This window comes from Pavona decussata, unplaced genomic scaffold (genome assembly GCF_977016875.1).
Source record: "Pavona decussata unplaced genomic scaffold, jaPavDecu1.1 SCAFFOLD_9, whole genome shotgun sequence".
NCBI classification, from domain to species: Eukaryota; Metazoa; Cnidaria; class Anthozoa; order Scleractinia; family Agariciidae; genus Pavona; species Pavona decussata.
In genome coordinates, this window is record NW_028145432.1 from 284,316 (window position 1) to 302,382 (window position 18,067).

General features: G+C 36.8%; 1 protein-coding gene and 1 long non-coding RNA gene across 2 annotated transcripts in view; one reads left to right on the plus strand and one right to left on the minus strand.

The window, feature by feature from the left end:
- Positions 1 to 18,067, plus strand: part of LOC146488387 (uncharacterized) — a 19,984-nt gene continuing 1,917 nt past the window's right edge. The window contains exon 1 of the long non-coding RNA XR_014866170.1: positions 1 to 211. This is a non-coding gene — a long non-coding RNA (uncharacterized LOC146488387). The remainder of the gene's footprint in view (positions 212 to 18,067) is intronic.
- Positions 7,414 to 11,320, minus strand: LOC146488388 (retinal homeobox protein Rx3-like). Its single transcript, XM_085116104.1, has 3 exons — positions 10,333 to 11,320; positions 9,942 to 10,189; positions 7,414 to 8,697 (listed from the first exon to the last, which is right to left on the minus strand). Exons 1-3 carry the CDS (start codon positions 10,415 to 10,417, stop codon positions 8,278 to 8,280), a joined length of 753 nt encoding a protein of 250 aa, XP_084972230.1. The 5' UTR covers positions 10,418 to 11,320; the 3' UTR covers positions 7,414 to 8,277.

Below are 18,067 nucleotides of genomic sequence, written 5' to 3' on the forward strand. Positions count from 1 at the left end.
TTTGTCAAATTTCTTTTTTATTTTTTAGGAGGACAGAAAGTCGAAATATATTACATTTCCTACAATTTATGTTGTTCAAAGTAAGCCAGCCAAAATCCAGAAAGTTTTTCTTTTCCTCGAATTGAGAAATTTTCTTCGATTTGACCGAAGAGGATGAGCTTATTCCAGACCATGTCGCGGGCAGCAGTTGAGCTTAAGCGAAAAATATGAGGTAAGTGCAGTGGTGATGCTAACGTTTTTGTTGTTATTTTTAATGATATTCAAAACAGACACTTTCTCGAGTCCTCGGCTTATTTTTTGTAGAATATCGATAAACAGCGAGGTAGCCCATGCCCGAATATGAAGTCGCTTCGCTCAATCTGCACTCTATTCAAAACGTTTCACAGTTACCCCGCTTTTTCTGGGAAGATATTCCAAATATTCAAGGACAAGAAGCAAGTAAAAACGCTGAAATCGGCAATAGGCTCTGAATGTAATTCCACTTCAATTCTCTACAAGGATTTTGTTCACGTCTTCGCCCGGCTTGCACAGCCGGATCGGACTCAACTTGAAAAAAAAAAATCGCTGCTCGCAAGAACAGTGTCGATAAACTCTCGAGGGGAAACTTGCTACAGGTCTACAAATCAACTCTGACCATTTCGGTCATTAATTGAAAACGTACCAGCATAAGAAATTACGACTTTTCCACCATGCGCAGTAGTTATGCACCGCAAATTAATAAACTTGTTTACTTGTTTTTTCAGAGTAGAGGTGTAAGTTAGCATATTGTTTATTCATTTGAAAAATATGTATATATTGTTTATTCAATACTGTGAAATGTTATTTGGAACCGGTAACCCTTTTACCCATCGTATGTGTGTTGTCTTTAATATTCATGTCTACCCTGTGTTACTAACCCATTTTGTTTTTCAAATTTGTGAAGATTTCAGCATGAATAGCAATTGCCTACTTTGGATGAATTCTGCGTCGTGAATTACTTGCTAAAACCCCTCTCCTTCCCCCCCCCCCCCCCCCCTCCGATTATAAGCTGTTCCTTCACCTTTTCTTGTTTTGTTAACATACGCACTTTCGCAGAGCAGTGTTCAACTTCAAATAGAAGATGTGGGACGTATACCATAATGCAAGTATGGCGCTGAACAATACGTTTACTGTTATTTCGTCAAAAATTATCGAAGTACCTGTCCATTGTGTTATATTGTAGTGTGCGGCAACAGTTATCAGAACACGGTGTCATGGAAATGTATAGAACCCCTTCGACAAAGACGTTTGTTTTGACTACATTATCAGCTCGTTTGAAGCATGTTCCCTTCCCCCCGTTTATAAGCCCACGGAAAATTCCCTACGTAGTTGTACAACCCCAGGGATTGTAACCGCCATTTTACGGAATCAAGAAGTGATGTTATCTAAGTGAGACAAGGCGCTGACTTGTCGAACGTATAACACTAGATTGATTTAACTGCAGCAGTAGACTGATTCAATAACAACAATTCACTAGCAGTAGATTGATTCAACTCGCACAGACTATACCAGCTGGAATTTTAAATGTTTAATTTGTGTATACATATGTTTTCTCAGTTGATTTTTGATGCTACTCTCTTCGATTTGGGGCGGCCACGAATTAAACTTTTGTCCTCTCTGTAATTGAGTCGCCCAATCAAATATATTTTTTAAAACTTTATGCCGCAAAAAAGTTCGTGGAACTTTTGACAAAGTCAAGTCTTTACCCGGCATTTCAGTTAAACCTGCAACCATGTTCTCCTTTGCCTGAAAGCTCTTGTGTTTAGGCTATCCCCCAAAAGTGTTTCATTTCTACCGAAACGTTTTCAAGGACATCGTAGATAAAGATTGTCGCGTGGTTAACTGATTATGATACATCGGATCCGTCAACAGCAATAGCATTTAAAACAGGAACTTACCCCTTTTGTACAACATATCTTCGGCTCTAAGAACCAAAGTACCTCAACTCGCTAGACGATCATACTAAAAATTCGATCTCTTCCATCGTGTATAAATAATTTTAAAAATATATCTATGCCAACTATCAATCGAATTGTACTTTTTCCTTGCAAATCGTCTCCCCAGGTAAATAGGTATTTTCTTTTCGTTGTGTATATTGTCATTAGCTGTTGATAATCGCCATAAGCAACTTTATAGTAATTTTTCAAGTGTACATGATTTTGTAAACTTTCTTCTTACGCAGAAAGTTATCCTCCTTATATATACTTTCGTTAGCTGTCCTGTATCGCTACTGGTAATTTTATAGCAATTTATCACACCCTTCAAATTTTATATAGAGGAAGCTTAATATTATATAAGCCCTATGTTTTCGCTTCAGGCTTTCTCGCCACACACAAACACACGTGCACCCTGAGAAAAGTGACTTTTAATTTTATGTATCTTTTATGTTTTGAAGCAAAAAAGTAAAAAGAAAGTTGAAGTTTCTCCATATCGATAATAACCTGTAATGTCTAGGAACAAGTTGTCTAAATTTCAAAACTGAAAATTGAAAAATACGGAAACACAAAATTAAAACATGAAAATTTCCATTTTTGTCATTGCTTAAGTTCAACATCTTTCACATACATTAACAACAGAGTGTAAAACGAAATGCTTTTAACTACGAATCAATCTTATTATTGGTATGAGTCGAATAAGTCGTTTGCTTTCCGATTTTAAGGACTAATTCAGTGGACAGTGACGATCCAAAAACAGATGACTATAATGGGATTCAGATTGGGTAGCTGTCGAGGTGCACTGATGACCTCTGATAGCAAATATTTCAATAAAATGGAGGTTGACAGACAATTAGACATTTGGCGATTACGATCTCAAACAAAAACATAACACGACGCTTGGTCAGTCTGCAAATTAACTAATTTATGAGAACATGAAGTCGGCATCGGAAATATATTATAGAACAGTTAAATTTTGGTTGCACAGGTTCTCTTACAGAATCAGATATGAGCAACTGTTCATTTTTAAGATACCATCTAGTTCTGTGCCGTAATGTGAAATGAGCATGAGGATTTTCACGTCGATCTCATCGAATGGGAAAATATAGCGGAAGGTAAAAGTAAACATTCGGTAGCACATATGAGCTGAATATATCAGTTTGGATTATTAGTTAAAGATACCGGACATTTTCCAAGCAATTTTTAAATACAAAACGAACGTTTTCGATTATGATGTGAAACTTGTTTTTCCTGCTGATTGCATTCAATTTTTTTCTCTCTTCCTACACAGCGTCTTGTGTGCAGCTCAATCAGTGCTTAATTAGGATTATCGCAAACCTTTGCCTCGTTTGACATAATGGGCGTTCAAGCCAAGCCGAAATGGATGGTTAATGAATCATGTTGTTAATTTAAAACAACAATGTCTTGGTTAGGGCAATAAACTCTAAAGGTGCCCGACCTTGTTCTACTATAGACAGATTTCGAGTTGAAACGGCGTTGTTCTTCCTAAAAATATTTACCACAGTCAGTTCTGGGTGAGACATGCTACTGTTGGGATGTATCCTGAATATAAGTATGAATGGCTTTTTGTGACAACGATATTTTACATTTATACTATGTTAGCTGCGTGGTATGAGGTGGAAAGTAACCATTAAGCTGTGGCAGCTCTCAATGTCTGCACCGGATTGAGTTGGCAAGCATTCGACACAAATTCAATATTGAATTTGAATTGATTCTTTGACTAAACGATAACATATTTAGTTTTTTGTTTCGTTAACGATGGTAACAAAAAAGGCAACGCTGAATAAAAAGGCTAATAATTTAAGTTTCAATCAGTTCTAATTCTAGGGTTGACCAATATTCAGCCGTCTGGCGAGGCCATGTTTTCTCGTTCGAACGAGGAAGAAAACTAGTAGCCACAGAAATGGAGCACTTTTGTAGTGAAAAGATAGATGCCGGCTCTGTTTTCGTTTTGAAGACCTGCTATGTTTTTTTTAATCTTTTGTTTCTGATCGTTAACTAATGGGGGTAAACTTTTAGAACTTAAGTAAATGAATGTCTTATATCATTGAACAATCAGCTTTGTTCGATTAACATATACCGCTTCAGTCAGAATGATCTAAATCTAAAGTGACTGGCAATTGATGATCACAATGACGTATCTATCACAGGAACTTGAATCTTATTAATCAGTTATCTTAATGGCGAGAATCGGAGCCCTTTCACGACTAAACGAAATCCAAAGCGATCGAAAAATGTGTTTGAAAAGGAGTAATGAAAAACAATTTAGTGGAAGGGAGGAAGAAATTAGGATGAATGAAGATGAGAACAAAATGCGAAAAACAGACAGCGGGGGAAAACAACTCCTCTGGCAGTTTCTTCTGTTCTATTTTTTCCTATTTCAACAACATTCAAAACCTGGGTTTTGGTCAGTTAGCAGATCATAAAATAAAATAGATGATATGTAAAGAGTATTCTGTATGTTTTTCCCTTAATCGTGCAGACGGCAAAACTTCAAGCCTAAAAGAGTTGTCGTGTGGTAAAAGTCCATTGTTAATTTCAACAAACTTGAATAGCTTAAGGTGTTTAAATAGATGACGTTTCTTATGTTTTTCTTTTTATTGCAACGAGGATAAATTGGTAATCTGTGACAGTATGCACCATGTATGGTAATTTTGAGGATTATTAAAAACGGCTTGAAATTGCAGTTTTAAGTTGTAAAGGAACACCTGGAAAAATGAGAAGAATAAAATGTCATCAAGGCGTTGAATGCGCTTTATTTGGCGACAGAGATGTTTTTTATTTTAATTTTTGTCTTTCCAGTGGAAGCTTCATAATGCCTTTACCAGCTCAAACTTCATTTGCGGGATGATTAGTACTTGATTTATACTATTATTGCTATAAATGGGTTTTTCCTTTCTGTTTTTTAAAACTAGGTTAACTTGTGGTTGCGTGCTCCGCTTTCAATACGGAAGACTAAACAGGAAAGAATTGAAGCGGACAGCTCAGAACTAAAGCGAAAATCGAGAAATTTCGATTCCGCACAACTCCTCTTGACTGACCTTGAAGCCCAAGACAAATGCAATCTAAGAATAATAACAGAAAACGAAAAACAAGCCAAGCCTCGCGACCGAAGCGGTAAAAGCAAGAAAAGCAATTAGATATATATAAAAGACTTTTCTTATTTTGAGCCCACCATGTAGCCAGCGAGACGCTAGTCTCATTTGTCATAATTAGAGTAAAAAAAACTAAACGTTTCTGTCGTAATTAAAAATGAATTATACTTTAAGCAAGAAACACAGGAGGTCATAAAAGACATTCGTGTTATGCTTTCATTTTACGGGTAATAGTCTAATTCGTGTAGAAATATTTTTCGTTTCCTACTCATATATGTTTTTCTCGTTAGAGAAAACCATGATGTTCTAGTTTTTTTTTTCTTTTTCAATTAACATTACCTGCGACTCCGCATCTTATAGTGAAGTGAATCCAATATCACATCTAAAAAACTCCATAGTTACGCTTAGTTTAAGCATTTTATTTTTCTTCTGCAACGGATCACTGTAGCAAACAAAAGAAATTTTCTCAGCTCATGTTAAATCAAGAGACCTTCTCGATCTTTTTCTGTTTGGGTTACCGCTTTCCGTATGACGTCAACAGTAATTACTTGGTTTACTCCAAAACACATCGGAAATCATTGTTTCCTCTTTAAAGACATCTAAAAGAGATAGTCCATCAACCGGGCAAATTTCCCTACACTTATTAAATTTTGAAGCGAGACACGAACGCAGTGAGAATTTTAAACAATAAAAGAAGTGAAATTAAAAATATAAAATGATAGTTGGTAGTTGGAGAAAGGTTTCAGACTAAGTGTTTATATCAAGAAGGACACCTGCGCCAGATCTAGATAACTCTAAAAATGCGTCTAAGCTCTTTAAACATAACTTGGACGCTTGTCAATATTGAAAATGCGAGTTTTGGTAGAAAGAGCGTCTAATTTAGACATTATTCGGTCCTATTGCTTTTGTTTCTTCAAAGACAGTGCGGCCAAGCTTAAAATTCTATCCAATCTCTCGATATTGAAAAATGAAGACAGAGTGAGCAATTATGCAAATGACAGTCAATGAGGAGGCAAGCCACAATAGCAAATAACTTATCGTGTTCGTATAATTTGTCTTCACATTTATCACAAAACTTTGTTTAGAAAACAACGGACGTTAAAAAAAGTCTTTGAGATTATGAGATAGCTCATTGAAAGGAAGGTCATTAAAGTTTCAAAAACAAAGTCCCTCCGGCGTTACGGTCAGAACCAAGAAGAAGGGCTATGGATGATGAGTTAGTATTCTGACAAATGACAAACGAAAATTGGTAAATTAAGCCAACGCCGGCGCACCGCAAAAGAAAAATACATGCAAAATAGTAAAGAACGGAAACTAAATTATCGTAATTCAAAATCTACCCGAATGGATCTTTTCCTGTTTCTTTAGTTGTTTTTTTTTTTAATCGGTTGATGTTCGTGGTCAAGCGTTTAACTCCTCTAGTTTTGTCAACCTTCCATGAAACGGTCGCTAACTGAAGTAAAATAAACTGGCAGTGATATTTTTAGTCACCGACACGTGAATTTTGACGCCTTTTAGTTACTATTCAGTTTATCTTTTTCTATGTGACACCCTGCAACACTGCATCATGGTAAAAGGTAGAGGCTTCTTTCTAAAAAAAAATTCAAACGCTTTCCTTACTGTTGCGGCTTGCTAATCAAAATCACGTTGAGAGCCATAAAATGCCCACCATTGAACTTTTCGCCGGTGCAAGGACAAAACAAAAGAGGGTCATTAAAGATCGGAATCTTAACATTCACTGTTACCGGCGAGCTCTGCTATTTCATAGCAGTTCTTTTCTCTTGAAATTTCGACTTAGCCTATGTCCGTCTAAATTCAAAGAGCCCAGGCTGTAAACCTGAAAATCGGACGTAAACGGGGTCGTTAAATATACTTCGAAATAGGATTATTTACCGAAATAATGGACTAGGTTTGGAGCCACTGTGGCTGACTTTTCATTATAAAATGTTTCAAATCAGCTGCTGTCAAAAGACTTCAGCGACGACATAAGTCAATAGCAGCGGAGTTTCGCTCGTCTGAATTTCGATGGACTTTCCCTGATTCTACCTCGCCTTTCATTCTCTAAAGACTGAGCCGCACATGTTTAAATGTGTCGACAGCAGAGGAAACAACCTTTAATTCAGAGGTTTATCTGTAAAACTTTAATTGCTAACGAATATTATATCGCTTGGTAATTTTTTGCCATGATTTACTTTGGCGTGCAGGATACGCTTAAACTATAAAATGAGAAATGTTTAATTTTCTTTATTGTGAAAATTTGATGTAATGGACTTTTTCGGTTATGGTCTACTAAAAAAATGACTCGGTGATTTCATTTTAAAGCAATAAAAAGTCGTAACACAGAGTTAAGGGTCGAAAACCTGTTTTATTAACAATGCAAGTTATTTATTATTTGAGCCACAACTGAATGTGTACTTCTTTATTTTCGTCCACACAATAAATTTATTAAGGACAAAATTCGAAACGTTGTCATGGCCTGCTTGTTTTCATCAAGAAAACTTCGTTGCCGGGTCAAGTTACTGGCTACGTTTCCGCCATACGGACATTGTTTATTTCTCCAAAGTTTACACACTTTACCGTTATGTCGCACTGTAAACGTGCACTTATTTTCGATATTAAGGTGCACGACCGAGTTATATTGTTTGACTGTCTATCTGTAATACAGTTATTGAAATTACTGACTTGAAAATGTGCTTTTGACAAGTTCGCACCTCGGGCCACAGAGGCAAAGCGAAACCAAAAAGCCTTAAAAGTATTCACAACTTCATTAATGATCCTTACCATTACGGTCTTTCAAAAGAAAACTTGCTAATTGCGTAAGTAAACATTAAAGTATATGTTAAAAAGAAGCGCTAACTTTTTGTACAGCGCTTGCCTCGGCTTTAATAGACAACTTGCAAATGTTTCAACTTACATCGTCCTAAAAGTATTTTTATAATATAAAAGCCTAATAGCACTACTAAAACGGCTGCAATTTATAAAATGCTTCATGATTGCCTTTGTGTAATTTACAATTTTCTTTTAAGTTAAGGGACAACATACATTTGAAGGATGCACTCTGGTTTAAGTAAGTATTTTATTCGTTCCCGTTCTTTGCTGTGATGTAAATCCCTCCTTTGTGGTATTTTGCTTATTAAGATTTAACCATAGGTTCTGTTCCAGCTCATGCCTCTAGTCTCTTCTTTTGGCTTGGCCTCCTTTAAAACGGTCTAATGATACGGCGACGGCACGAACTCGAACGCAGATATAGAAGACGCGTGCGACTTAGCTTTCATCCTGAGGGCTTCGAGCGCCATCTTTGGTTGCTCGGCATGGCTTGAGAACGCGGCGCTTTGGCAAGGCCAGAGCGCACCGTTGTGCATCGGTATCTGCGATGAAGACATATAACTGGAGTTTGTAGCGTTAAGAGAAGTTAGGAGGCCTGGATAGGAGTGATGATGAGCGCTTACGGGAACTGCACCAGGCAAACCGAGGAAATAGTTAGGAGGTCCACAGGGAATACCTGGCCGAGGAGCTATCGGCAGGTGCGGCGGGCCAAGCTTGTCGCTCGGAAAGCGCACTTTCTTCGCTAAACTCTGACTTGGATTTTGTCTTTTTCGCCACTTTGCTCGTCTGTTTTGGAACCAAACCTAGAAATAAATACATACGTTTAGAAGATCAAATATCTTTTCATATTTCAAAAGGGAACAGCTCAGAAACAACAGTCATCAAAACCCATGCACATTACATCAAAAACTACTTTTTGCACGCCAATATCGAGGATTTAAATTTCGTAAGTATATCAGTTTGATGACGAAAAATTACATTGGAGATTAATTTGCGAAATAAGAAGCATATACGTGAATAGAATTATAAATTGTCGGAGACAAATAAAACATGATGGCGTTCATTATTATTTGTGTATCTCAATATAGGAGTATGTATGTGTATATATAATAATGGTTGAAAAGGTTACAAAAATAACGGAAACCAAGTCTCCACAAGTTACAAGGCATTTTGAACTGAGACATCGTAATCAGCTGAATGGTTTTCCCGGCTTATCACCGATTTACCGGCGATGAAGTCTGTCTCGTGTGCCAATCTTTTAATTTTTTCTTAATTTTAATTTTCATCCCGGGAAAAAAGCATATCAATCAATTCAATCAGTCGTCTCGGCATATTTTGCACAAGAAAAGCAACTTTAAAAAAACAGAACTTCCGATTTGGAAGAATAACAGTTAACACTTACATAAGGATTTAAAACGTCCGGTGCAACGGATGTTTGTATCAGACATGTTTTGTAACTTTCAAAAACGCTGCCGAGTATTTATAGGCTGCCGTGTTTTCCTTCTAGCTATCTCAGGCGCCTTTTTAAGACATTTGTTGTTTACATTTTCGTAAAATGCGGCAAAAATAAGAAAGATATAACCGACGCAAAGGAAAGAAAATAATATTGTGATATATTGGCGTAAACTGCAAATTTGAATATCAGGTATTTAACCACTTCTTTAAAAAAAAAAAGAAAGAAACACACTGGCGAAAAATTCTGAGAAGTCGCATTTATTCGTGCTGTTTCATTATTGGCAATATCTTCCTACTTTTAGAGGTGAAAAAAAGGAAATTCAATTATGGGCAAATTCACTAAGCTTGAAGGTATATCGTCGATCACACAATTTTCACTAGTAATATAATATTGCTCGGTGTCCTAATACAATTACGACCCCGCTATTACACAAGGCTATCGCTAACGACCACACCCGACATTTTTTTAATGTTATCTTTTGCCCACCACTATTTCTGGTAGATTATTTCAGCTCTCAATTCTGCACTTACATTTAAACCTAAGAAAGTAGCTTTTACGTGAGCGAATTGACGTGTTTGTTGTTTAGCTTACCTGGATTCGCGCCTCGCTGATGTTGATCTTTGCAGCAAGCTCTTCTCTGAGGGCTATATCCGGGTAATGTTTTTTCTCGAAGACCTTCTCCAGCTCCTGTAGCTGTTGTTTTGTAAATGTCGTACGGTTTCGGCGTTGTTTTCTTCGCACTGTTGCAGGACTTTCGCCGTCTCCATGTCCCTGGGACTCGGGATTAGGTGATAGATCTGATGCTTGAGTTTGATAACTTCTGTACACCAGAGAAGGATCTATAAGGTAAGCAGTCCAACGGCACTGTTAGACCTAGTTCTTATCAATTTTAACATGATTGGATACAGTGATTGCCCGGCCGATTTTACTTTGATAAGACTATTGCCCAAAAAAAAACACCGAATCAGTAAACTGAACTTACACTTCGAAGAACTGTTTAAGGTCTCTATCACATCGCTGACAACGTATTGGCTATGAGGCTTTGCAAGGCCAAGAGATTGTTCCATGGTGTTTTTCTGTGACAGGTCGGACACTGCAAGATGTGCGCTAGCTGAGTGACGACTGAGGTCGCTAGTAGACTGATCCTTCCAGCTCGCTCCCTTTGAACTTATTAGCTGCCCGAGCTGATTAGGGCCTCGGCGCTAATTGTTTTTAGCCGCGCGAGCAGCTGCAGTGAAAATTCCCCCTCATAGTCACAGCGCTGAGCAAATTGAAAATTAATATAAGCCCTGTTTGAATGCATACAATGGTAAATTTCATTACTAATGCCAAAACTAGGTCTCGAGCCACCTGCCACACGCGTGGCTGAGAAATCCCCTTGAAGGTTATTTGTACGCATCTAACATAAAGACCACATCAATATCAATGCTAATGTTCTTTGAATAATAAGACAATTTTACTAATGATAAAACGACCGGTTATAAGATATCTTATCACTCTTGCACACTTCCTATAAAACAAGCCTCCTCTTTACGTCTTCTTTGAGGTTGAACAAGTGGTTGTAGCATTTACGAGCGCAGAGAAAAGTTCGGATAAAACGGGAATGCGCGCGAAGCTTAGTAGAAGGTTTTAGAAGGTTTTAGCTTGTCTTAAAACTGAGTGGGTTTCAGCATTTTTAATTAATCAGTATGAATATTGTTTAGAACCATGCACTCAATTTGATTTGGTTTTCAGATGTAGCTCACAGCTAAATTGGGATGGTTCGGTAAACACGATCAATAAACACGAACTGTCATGAATCAGAACAATTTTCGCTTCCACACTAATGGACATTGTAATTTGCGAAATTAAAAAGAGCATCATTTCATTTATTAAAATGGTTTCTACTTTGTCCTTGAGATCATTAAAACCGTTAATAGATATGAGCTGCGAAAAATGAAATTGCATGGCAGTTCATTTTCAAATATCACCCGTCATAGTGATAATATTTAAATAAGGTTTTCAATAGGGATATTTCAGTCTCGGCGCCAAAGAATTTAAGTCGGTTAAATGATGAAAAAAAAAATGCCATTTAAAATGTTAAATATTGAGGAAAAAAACAGCTCAATTTTCAGATAGGGGTGAAAACTTTATAGAACTGCGTTTATGGGAGCGGTTCAGGTGTCCTTCATATAACGAGCCTGTATAAATATGCAAATCAAGCAGAAACAAGAACCAGTAAGGAAAGAAGCGAGTTTAAAAGGTCTTCTCACAAGAAAGCCCACTCTCTGAGATGAAAAAGCAGATGTTTGTCTTTTTGAGTATTTATTTGTCGCGAAACGCAGTCAGGTTCAAAATAGTCTTTTTTCAGAATAGAGCAGTCTTTGTTTATCACTTATCAGGCGGCTCCTCAAAAACAATGTTCGAAGAGTTCTCTTCACATGAAACTGCGAGTATTTTCATCTAGCCTTCTTGCGGTTTTGTTATGCAGGGGAACGCTCTTACATAACATGCTGCAAACAGCAATTCGTGTTTAAAATCGATTAAGCTCGGTTTAAACTTAGAGTTTTAAATTAAAATATTTACCTTACAATAAATATCGAATCTATCATAAAACAAGTCACATTAAGAAAAAAACTATAGTCGAATTAAAATTGCTTAGATAAGTTTATTATTCAATGGTTTTTGAGTACAACTTGCATTTAGTTTATAACCGAGGAAGTTCTCTGCTTTCAGTGAGATTCAAATTGATTAAAATTCTGAGGCACGCAGTCTCAGCGAATCCCGCCTCATAACTTGCCGACCTTATATCAGGCCACCCGGCCTCGGTTAAGGTCATCTCAAAATTACTCCAAAACAATACTAAACCAATTGCAAGCCAATCAGCGGCGCTTTGATAAATAATTTACAGGTTCATGTAGCTCTTTGTTAAGAACAGAAGGCATTCAAGCCACGATTAAAGGAAGCAGCCAATGGGCCATAGAGACGCCGTCAAAGTTAACTCCTTTCTGTCATGATTGGTAAAAAAGTTAACCTTATTTATATAGGAAGCAATCAGCAGTCATTAGATTGGACATGTGCTATTGTTTGAAGTGTTATCTTCTCCACATGATATTGGACATCGATCATCATTGATCTTTCGCTATATTGATTTGGCTTATTGCTGTTTGCATGCCTCGCCTGGTTCAGCATATATGAATCATTATCTGTCTGCTCTTGAATTAATTTTTTCGCGGCAAACGCCGGCGTTGTCTCTGTTTAAAAAATCCCGCACTTTTATAACTGAACGTTTTACTGTTTTGCTGTTTGCATGCCTCGCCTGATTCAGCAGTATATGAATCATTTTCTGTCGGCCCTTACATTAATTTCTTCACGGCAAACGCCTGCGTTGGCTCTGTTTAAAATCCGGCACTTTTATACTAAAAGTTTTACTGTTCGTAGCTCTTTACGCGAGAAAAGAAATACCGTTTGAGCCGGCTTTTATAACTCGCAAAACAATTAAAACCGAGGGCCGGATTTTCTGCCTTTTGGCTGATTTGTGATGTGTCACCTACCAGCGTCTTTAGTTTTAATGACAAAAATGATGAAATAAAATAAGTTGTCTAAAAATGCATATAATTTTTGAACAGCTAATTTTCATCTTACTTACTGTTTAACCGGAGGCAAGTTTGGAAACATTCCACGATCTTTTGTTCAGAAATATACACAAAAAAACACTATTTTTAATACGTTGAAAAGCATATCCACCCTTGACACTTGTTTTTTTAAACTGTTTTAACCATCTGAATGCGTGTTTTTAAAACGGTATTTAAAAATTGCCCATGGCGGAAATACAGCGTTTATGACAAACAAAGCGCTTTCAACTGAATGAGGGTCGTATTGACATTACATTACTGATTGAGGGTACGTGTGAGTCTCAGTGAATTATAATATTCTCCTGTTTGGACTAAAGTACCTTCATCATTTTTGTGCTACAATGCTGAATTCTTTAGACAAAGTTTCAACGTTTTAAACCCATCAGTGGCTTAAGAAACAAAATTAAACACCAGTTTCCCGAAAGATTTCTTAATTATCTATCGCTTTTGTTCGCATAATGTTTTACTTTTTGTTTTCAATAAACACAGCATTTTTATTAACCTCACCGTACGTTTCTTGGACAAAAGCTTTTGTTTCCTTATTTCACGAAGGTTCCAACAGAGTGCAGTTAGAACCGGTGGATTTAAAAAAACGTAAACAAAACATCCAATTTTTTTTCTTGTTTTGGGCAAATACACTAAGATACAACTGCTAACGCGAGCTATATTTAACTGATCCTCTTGTTACAAATTTTTACAGGCTTTGACAATCCTCTTTGTTCGATCTGACTTCGCCTGGACGCGACGAGGCTGCTACCCTTCTCAACAACAGCTTACGTGAGATTATTAGTAATATGTTCTTTCAAAAAATCGCCGTTAAGTTTTGTCACTAACAAACCCAACCTTTTACCCCACTCTAGGGCTGAAATCAGATTCAACACCCACGTAAGCGTGGGTTATCAGGCAAGGTCGTCAGGTGCCTGGCCGAGTATAGTACGGTTCCTTGTAGATAAGATCTTCGATTTTTGTTTTCAAATTAGTGACTTTTCTTTTAAACGCCATCATCCTTTGTGAAAGTTTACTTGTCTTGTTATAATGTTGCGTTTCGACTGCGCAGATTGCTTCACTCACATCGCCATAAACGTTTTTAGAGAATGGTTATCTTAGCAAGGACTCCAACAACAACACAGCGTAAAACACCCTCAGTGGATTGTTTAAAAAGGCTACCTGTGTTGTACTTAGTTATTGTGGCCTATTTGAATCGGAGGGCTGGCAATAGATAGATTTAAATTAAAATTCATTGTTTAATTTAACAATTAGATTTGTAATTGGACAAGTGATGTACACTGGACTTGTTCTCGCATCATCTTTTCTGTAAGAAATTTTTACAGAAACGCTAAGTAAATATTATTTTCACTTGTTAGAATAGATCCTTATATCTCGTTGCGTCTTTCCACGCGCTTACTAATGCGTTAAGTAACGTTGAATTCCTATAACGATGCATGCTAAGACAAATTAATTGGAAGTAAACATAAAAGAAATTATTTAAGATTATAGTATTTCTTTTGAAAACTATTCAAGTAGACGACTTTGTACTCATTCAGTTATTTTTAGCTTCGGAATATTTTATCACCTCTTTGTAAATTCGCCCTGAATGTTCATCGAATAGGGGCCATGCCGACATTTCTCATTTTGTCAATTTTTTTTTTTTTGCGATTGGATCTGCAACAACTTTGATAAGTCCCTATAGCAACTTATAAATGTGCACGTGAAACTACAAAACTTACTCTTGTTAATGTCAACAAAACAGCCCGAACTAAATACACACATTTTTCAGTTGACCGCACCTTTTCTTCCAATTATCAATGCTATTCATCACTTTCATAATACACTTTACGCAGTTAACTTGCAAAACACTGACAACAAAAAAGATCGCCGCAAGTCGAAGGAGAAAACCTGTGACGCCTGTTGGTTACAAGAATCTGACAGAACTAATGTTCATGAGTTTATTAAAATGTCTCGAACATCATTTCAAAGGTGACATTTAAAAGTTGTCAAATAAATTCAAACACCTGAGTCGAAGATGATTCAACTGCTTTTCTTTTACTATAAGATATTTGAATATGAATATCATTTTTCCGTGTTGACTAACAGAACATTGCGAAGGGAAAATTGGAATTCAGTAGTGTACCGCTGTTGACCGCTCAACCTTTCATGGGACGGTTGTTTTCAAGAAAAGAAAGGTTTTTTCAATTTCGCAAACGATAGTTTATTTTTTTAAGCAAATATCCAACACCTGCATTCGTTGTGACTAAAAAGTAAGAGAGAACCTGAAATGTACCAGATCAGAAAAGAGAGCTGGTCACGGCATAATTCTACAATTGAATTAGATATATTTATAGATGGTGGGCATTAAATTTTTTTTCGTATTTGGAATCATCACATCAAACATCAAAGGAAGTCTTGAATACAGTATTTTACAACTCGTTGAGAAAGATGGTGATAGAAAACTGAGCGTTAGAAGGGTAAATTCGTGATAAGAAGAGAAAAACCTCGCGCAAGCTTGGATTAGTACAGCACGTGCCGCTTATCTCAACGGTTAGGTTAATTCTTACCTTTTGAAAAGGAAAAATGATAATATCTTAAAGAGAGTCCTTTGATTGTGAAAGGTTGTGTGGGTTTGAAGTTTTTAAGTTTTTAATCGAAACACGAAACCTAAGCCAAAAAAAATCTTGTTCCTGTAATGGAAAGCACTGATTGTTTCGTTCTCGAAATTTGATGCCGGGTTTAAACGGGAAGAAGGATTTTACATTACAGCAAAGCCGATTTCACCAGCGCACCTGCTAAATGGAAAGAGATATCTCAATTTTGATTTTGCACTGTACTGCTCGCTAGAATTCATTTAAATGGTCACAATAAGTTTCATATTACGGCCAAAGCTCTTCAGTCACAGAGATGTACAGCTGAGTAGCTTTCATTTCATCTAGGGACTTTGATCATAAATAACAGTTTAATATCTGTACTTACAATACAAGAGCACGGGTGTGAACAGTTTTACTTTTAGCTTTGCAACGTCTTAAATAAAATCGTGCTTCATAGAGTGGATGTCATTCCTGAAATTATGTTATTTTAAAAGGACAACATGATCGGCCACAAACTTTAAGACGCAGTCCGCAGTGAGCGAGTTTCTGATATGACTCCAAACCGGAGTATTTATCTAGCAGTTTGCACACACAAACCGCTTTAACAAAGCTGTTCAAGGGAAACTATGTTAAAATTCCTCAAAGATGACGCAAAAAAATATTTTACAACGGCAGACATCTATGATTTGGAAAAAATGTGGACATCTTTTTGTTGATATTTAAGTTGGTTGTAATGGCAGAGCTTTTTATTGTATTCGTCCACTTCGAAGTTTCATTCCGGTAACTACACTCTTCTTTTACATATAACAACCTTTTTTATAAGAACGTTGAGGCTGAGATTAACTAAAATTTAAGAACATACTAAGAACATAACCCAGGTTGAGAGTCAGTTAAGAACATTTTTATTTTGACCGAAACGGTTTCTAAAATGAATAGTATAAATTCGGATAAAATTATACATGTGAAACTTCAATCTTTTCAGTCCAACTTGACACCTCATTACGGCAAATATTGCTCTTTGGTAGGTGTCTTGGTCACGTCCACATAGATTTATTCAAATACTATAACAGATAACTTAGAACATAGTATTAAGAACTTTTTCAGGCTCAAATTGCAAAAAAAAAAAAAATACATAAATAAGAACGTTCAGCCTCAGCCACAAAATTAGAAGTTCTTACATATATAAAAAAGAGTGTACTAGAAAAAGATCAGTACTTACCGACTGAACTTTAACATTAACATAAATAATGTTTGGGCACGGGTTGTATAAGACGTCCTTTTCACACAGAACGTTTACATCTGAATATCCGGGCCAGTTTTCATACGATTGCGTACATACATTTTGCCACGCTTAAGTACCACTTCCGGCTTTACATTGGTGTTTACATTGATCCGCATATAAGAAAACTTTTTTTTTTGTTGTTATCGGTCATAAGTGCACTTGCTGATTAGGTCCGAGCGTGAAAAGTGTAGCTCGGACTAAACAGTTTTGCCCATTTGTTCCATTGAGTTACGAAAGGGTAGGATAAAAATCTGATGTATCCTAATTGCACACCGATTGATTTATGTCGTTTACACTCCATTCTACGGCGTACAGATCAGCTTCATCAGTACGAACGTGAAATACTCGTGTATCTTGTCACCAAAATATCAGTTAGGGTGGGCAGGAGGAAAGCGTTTGCTTGAACTACAAAGATGGTTTTGAAGGGCGCGTGCCATGCTGGCGCCTTCAAAGCCATGATGGCACCTCAGCCCGTAGCTCCAAAACAGAAAAAGACGCACCCTGACAAATCCAATAAAACAGCGTATGCATCGTTTACAATACAGACAACTAGAGTGCGCTTACTAGTTTAAACCACAGTTGCTGAAAATCAGTGGTTAAACTGTGTTATTCATTCGACGGTTTGCTCATTGTAAAATTCTTACTTTATTTCCTTCTCGATTTCTCCTGCATGTTTCTTGTAGGATTGTTCCCAAGATTCCTCTGCTTGCCGAAAATCTCTACTTTAGAGGCATTAGCTTGTAATGACGTATCGTATCCAAATAAAAAAGTTCATCAACACTCAATGAATTTGTGAGGACGACTGCCGGTTTAAATGAAGCCTGTTCTGATTCAAATTAGAATTTCAGTCTCTACAGTCTCCAGATGAGAAAGCAACAAATATACTTTCTCAGTCTAACCATTTGTCAGGCACACATTTAAAAGTAAGTATATACGTTACTGTTGTCTTGTGCAAAATGGGTGGGAATGATTGATCGGTAAAATTGGGTGTTTGACAAACTGCTGTGATGTTGATATTAACCGAATACAATGGCCAATAAGAATCATTAACATAACTGTGCATATGGCATCCTTAAAGGGATGAAGATCATGCAAGATGAAGGAGAAAAAGGAAGCAATTAGAAGAACTAGAAAATCTGAGCCTGAAATAGCTTTTCGTCCTCTAGCGCTCAAGTCATGCTTCTTTGACAGTGCGGTGCGATTGGGTTTTTGTCGTTCAAAATTGTCAATACAAAAACA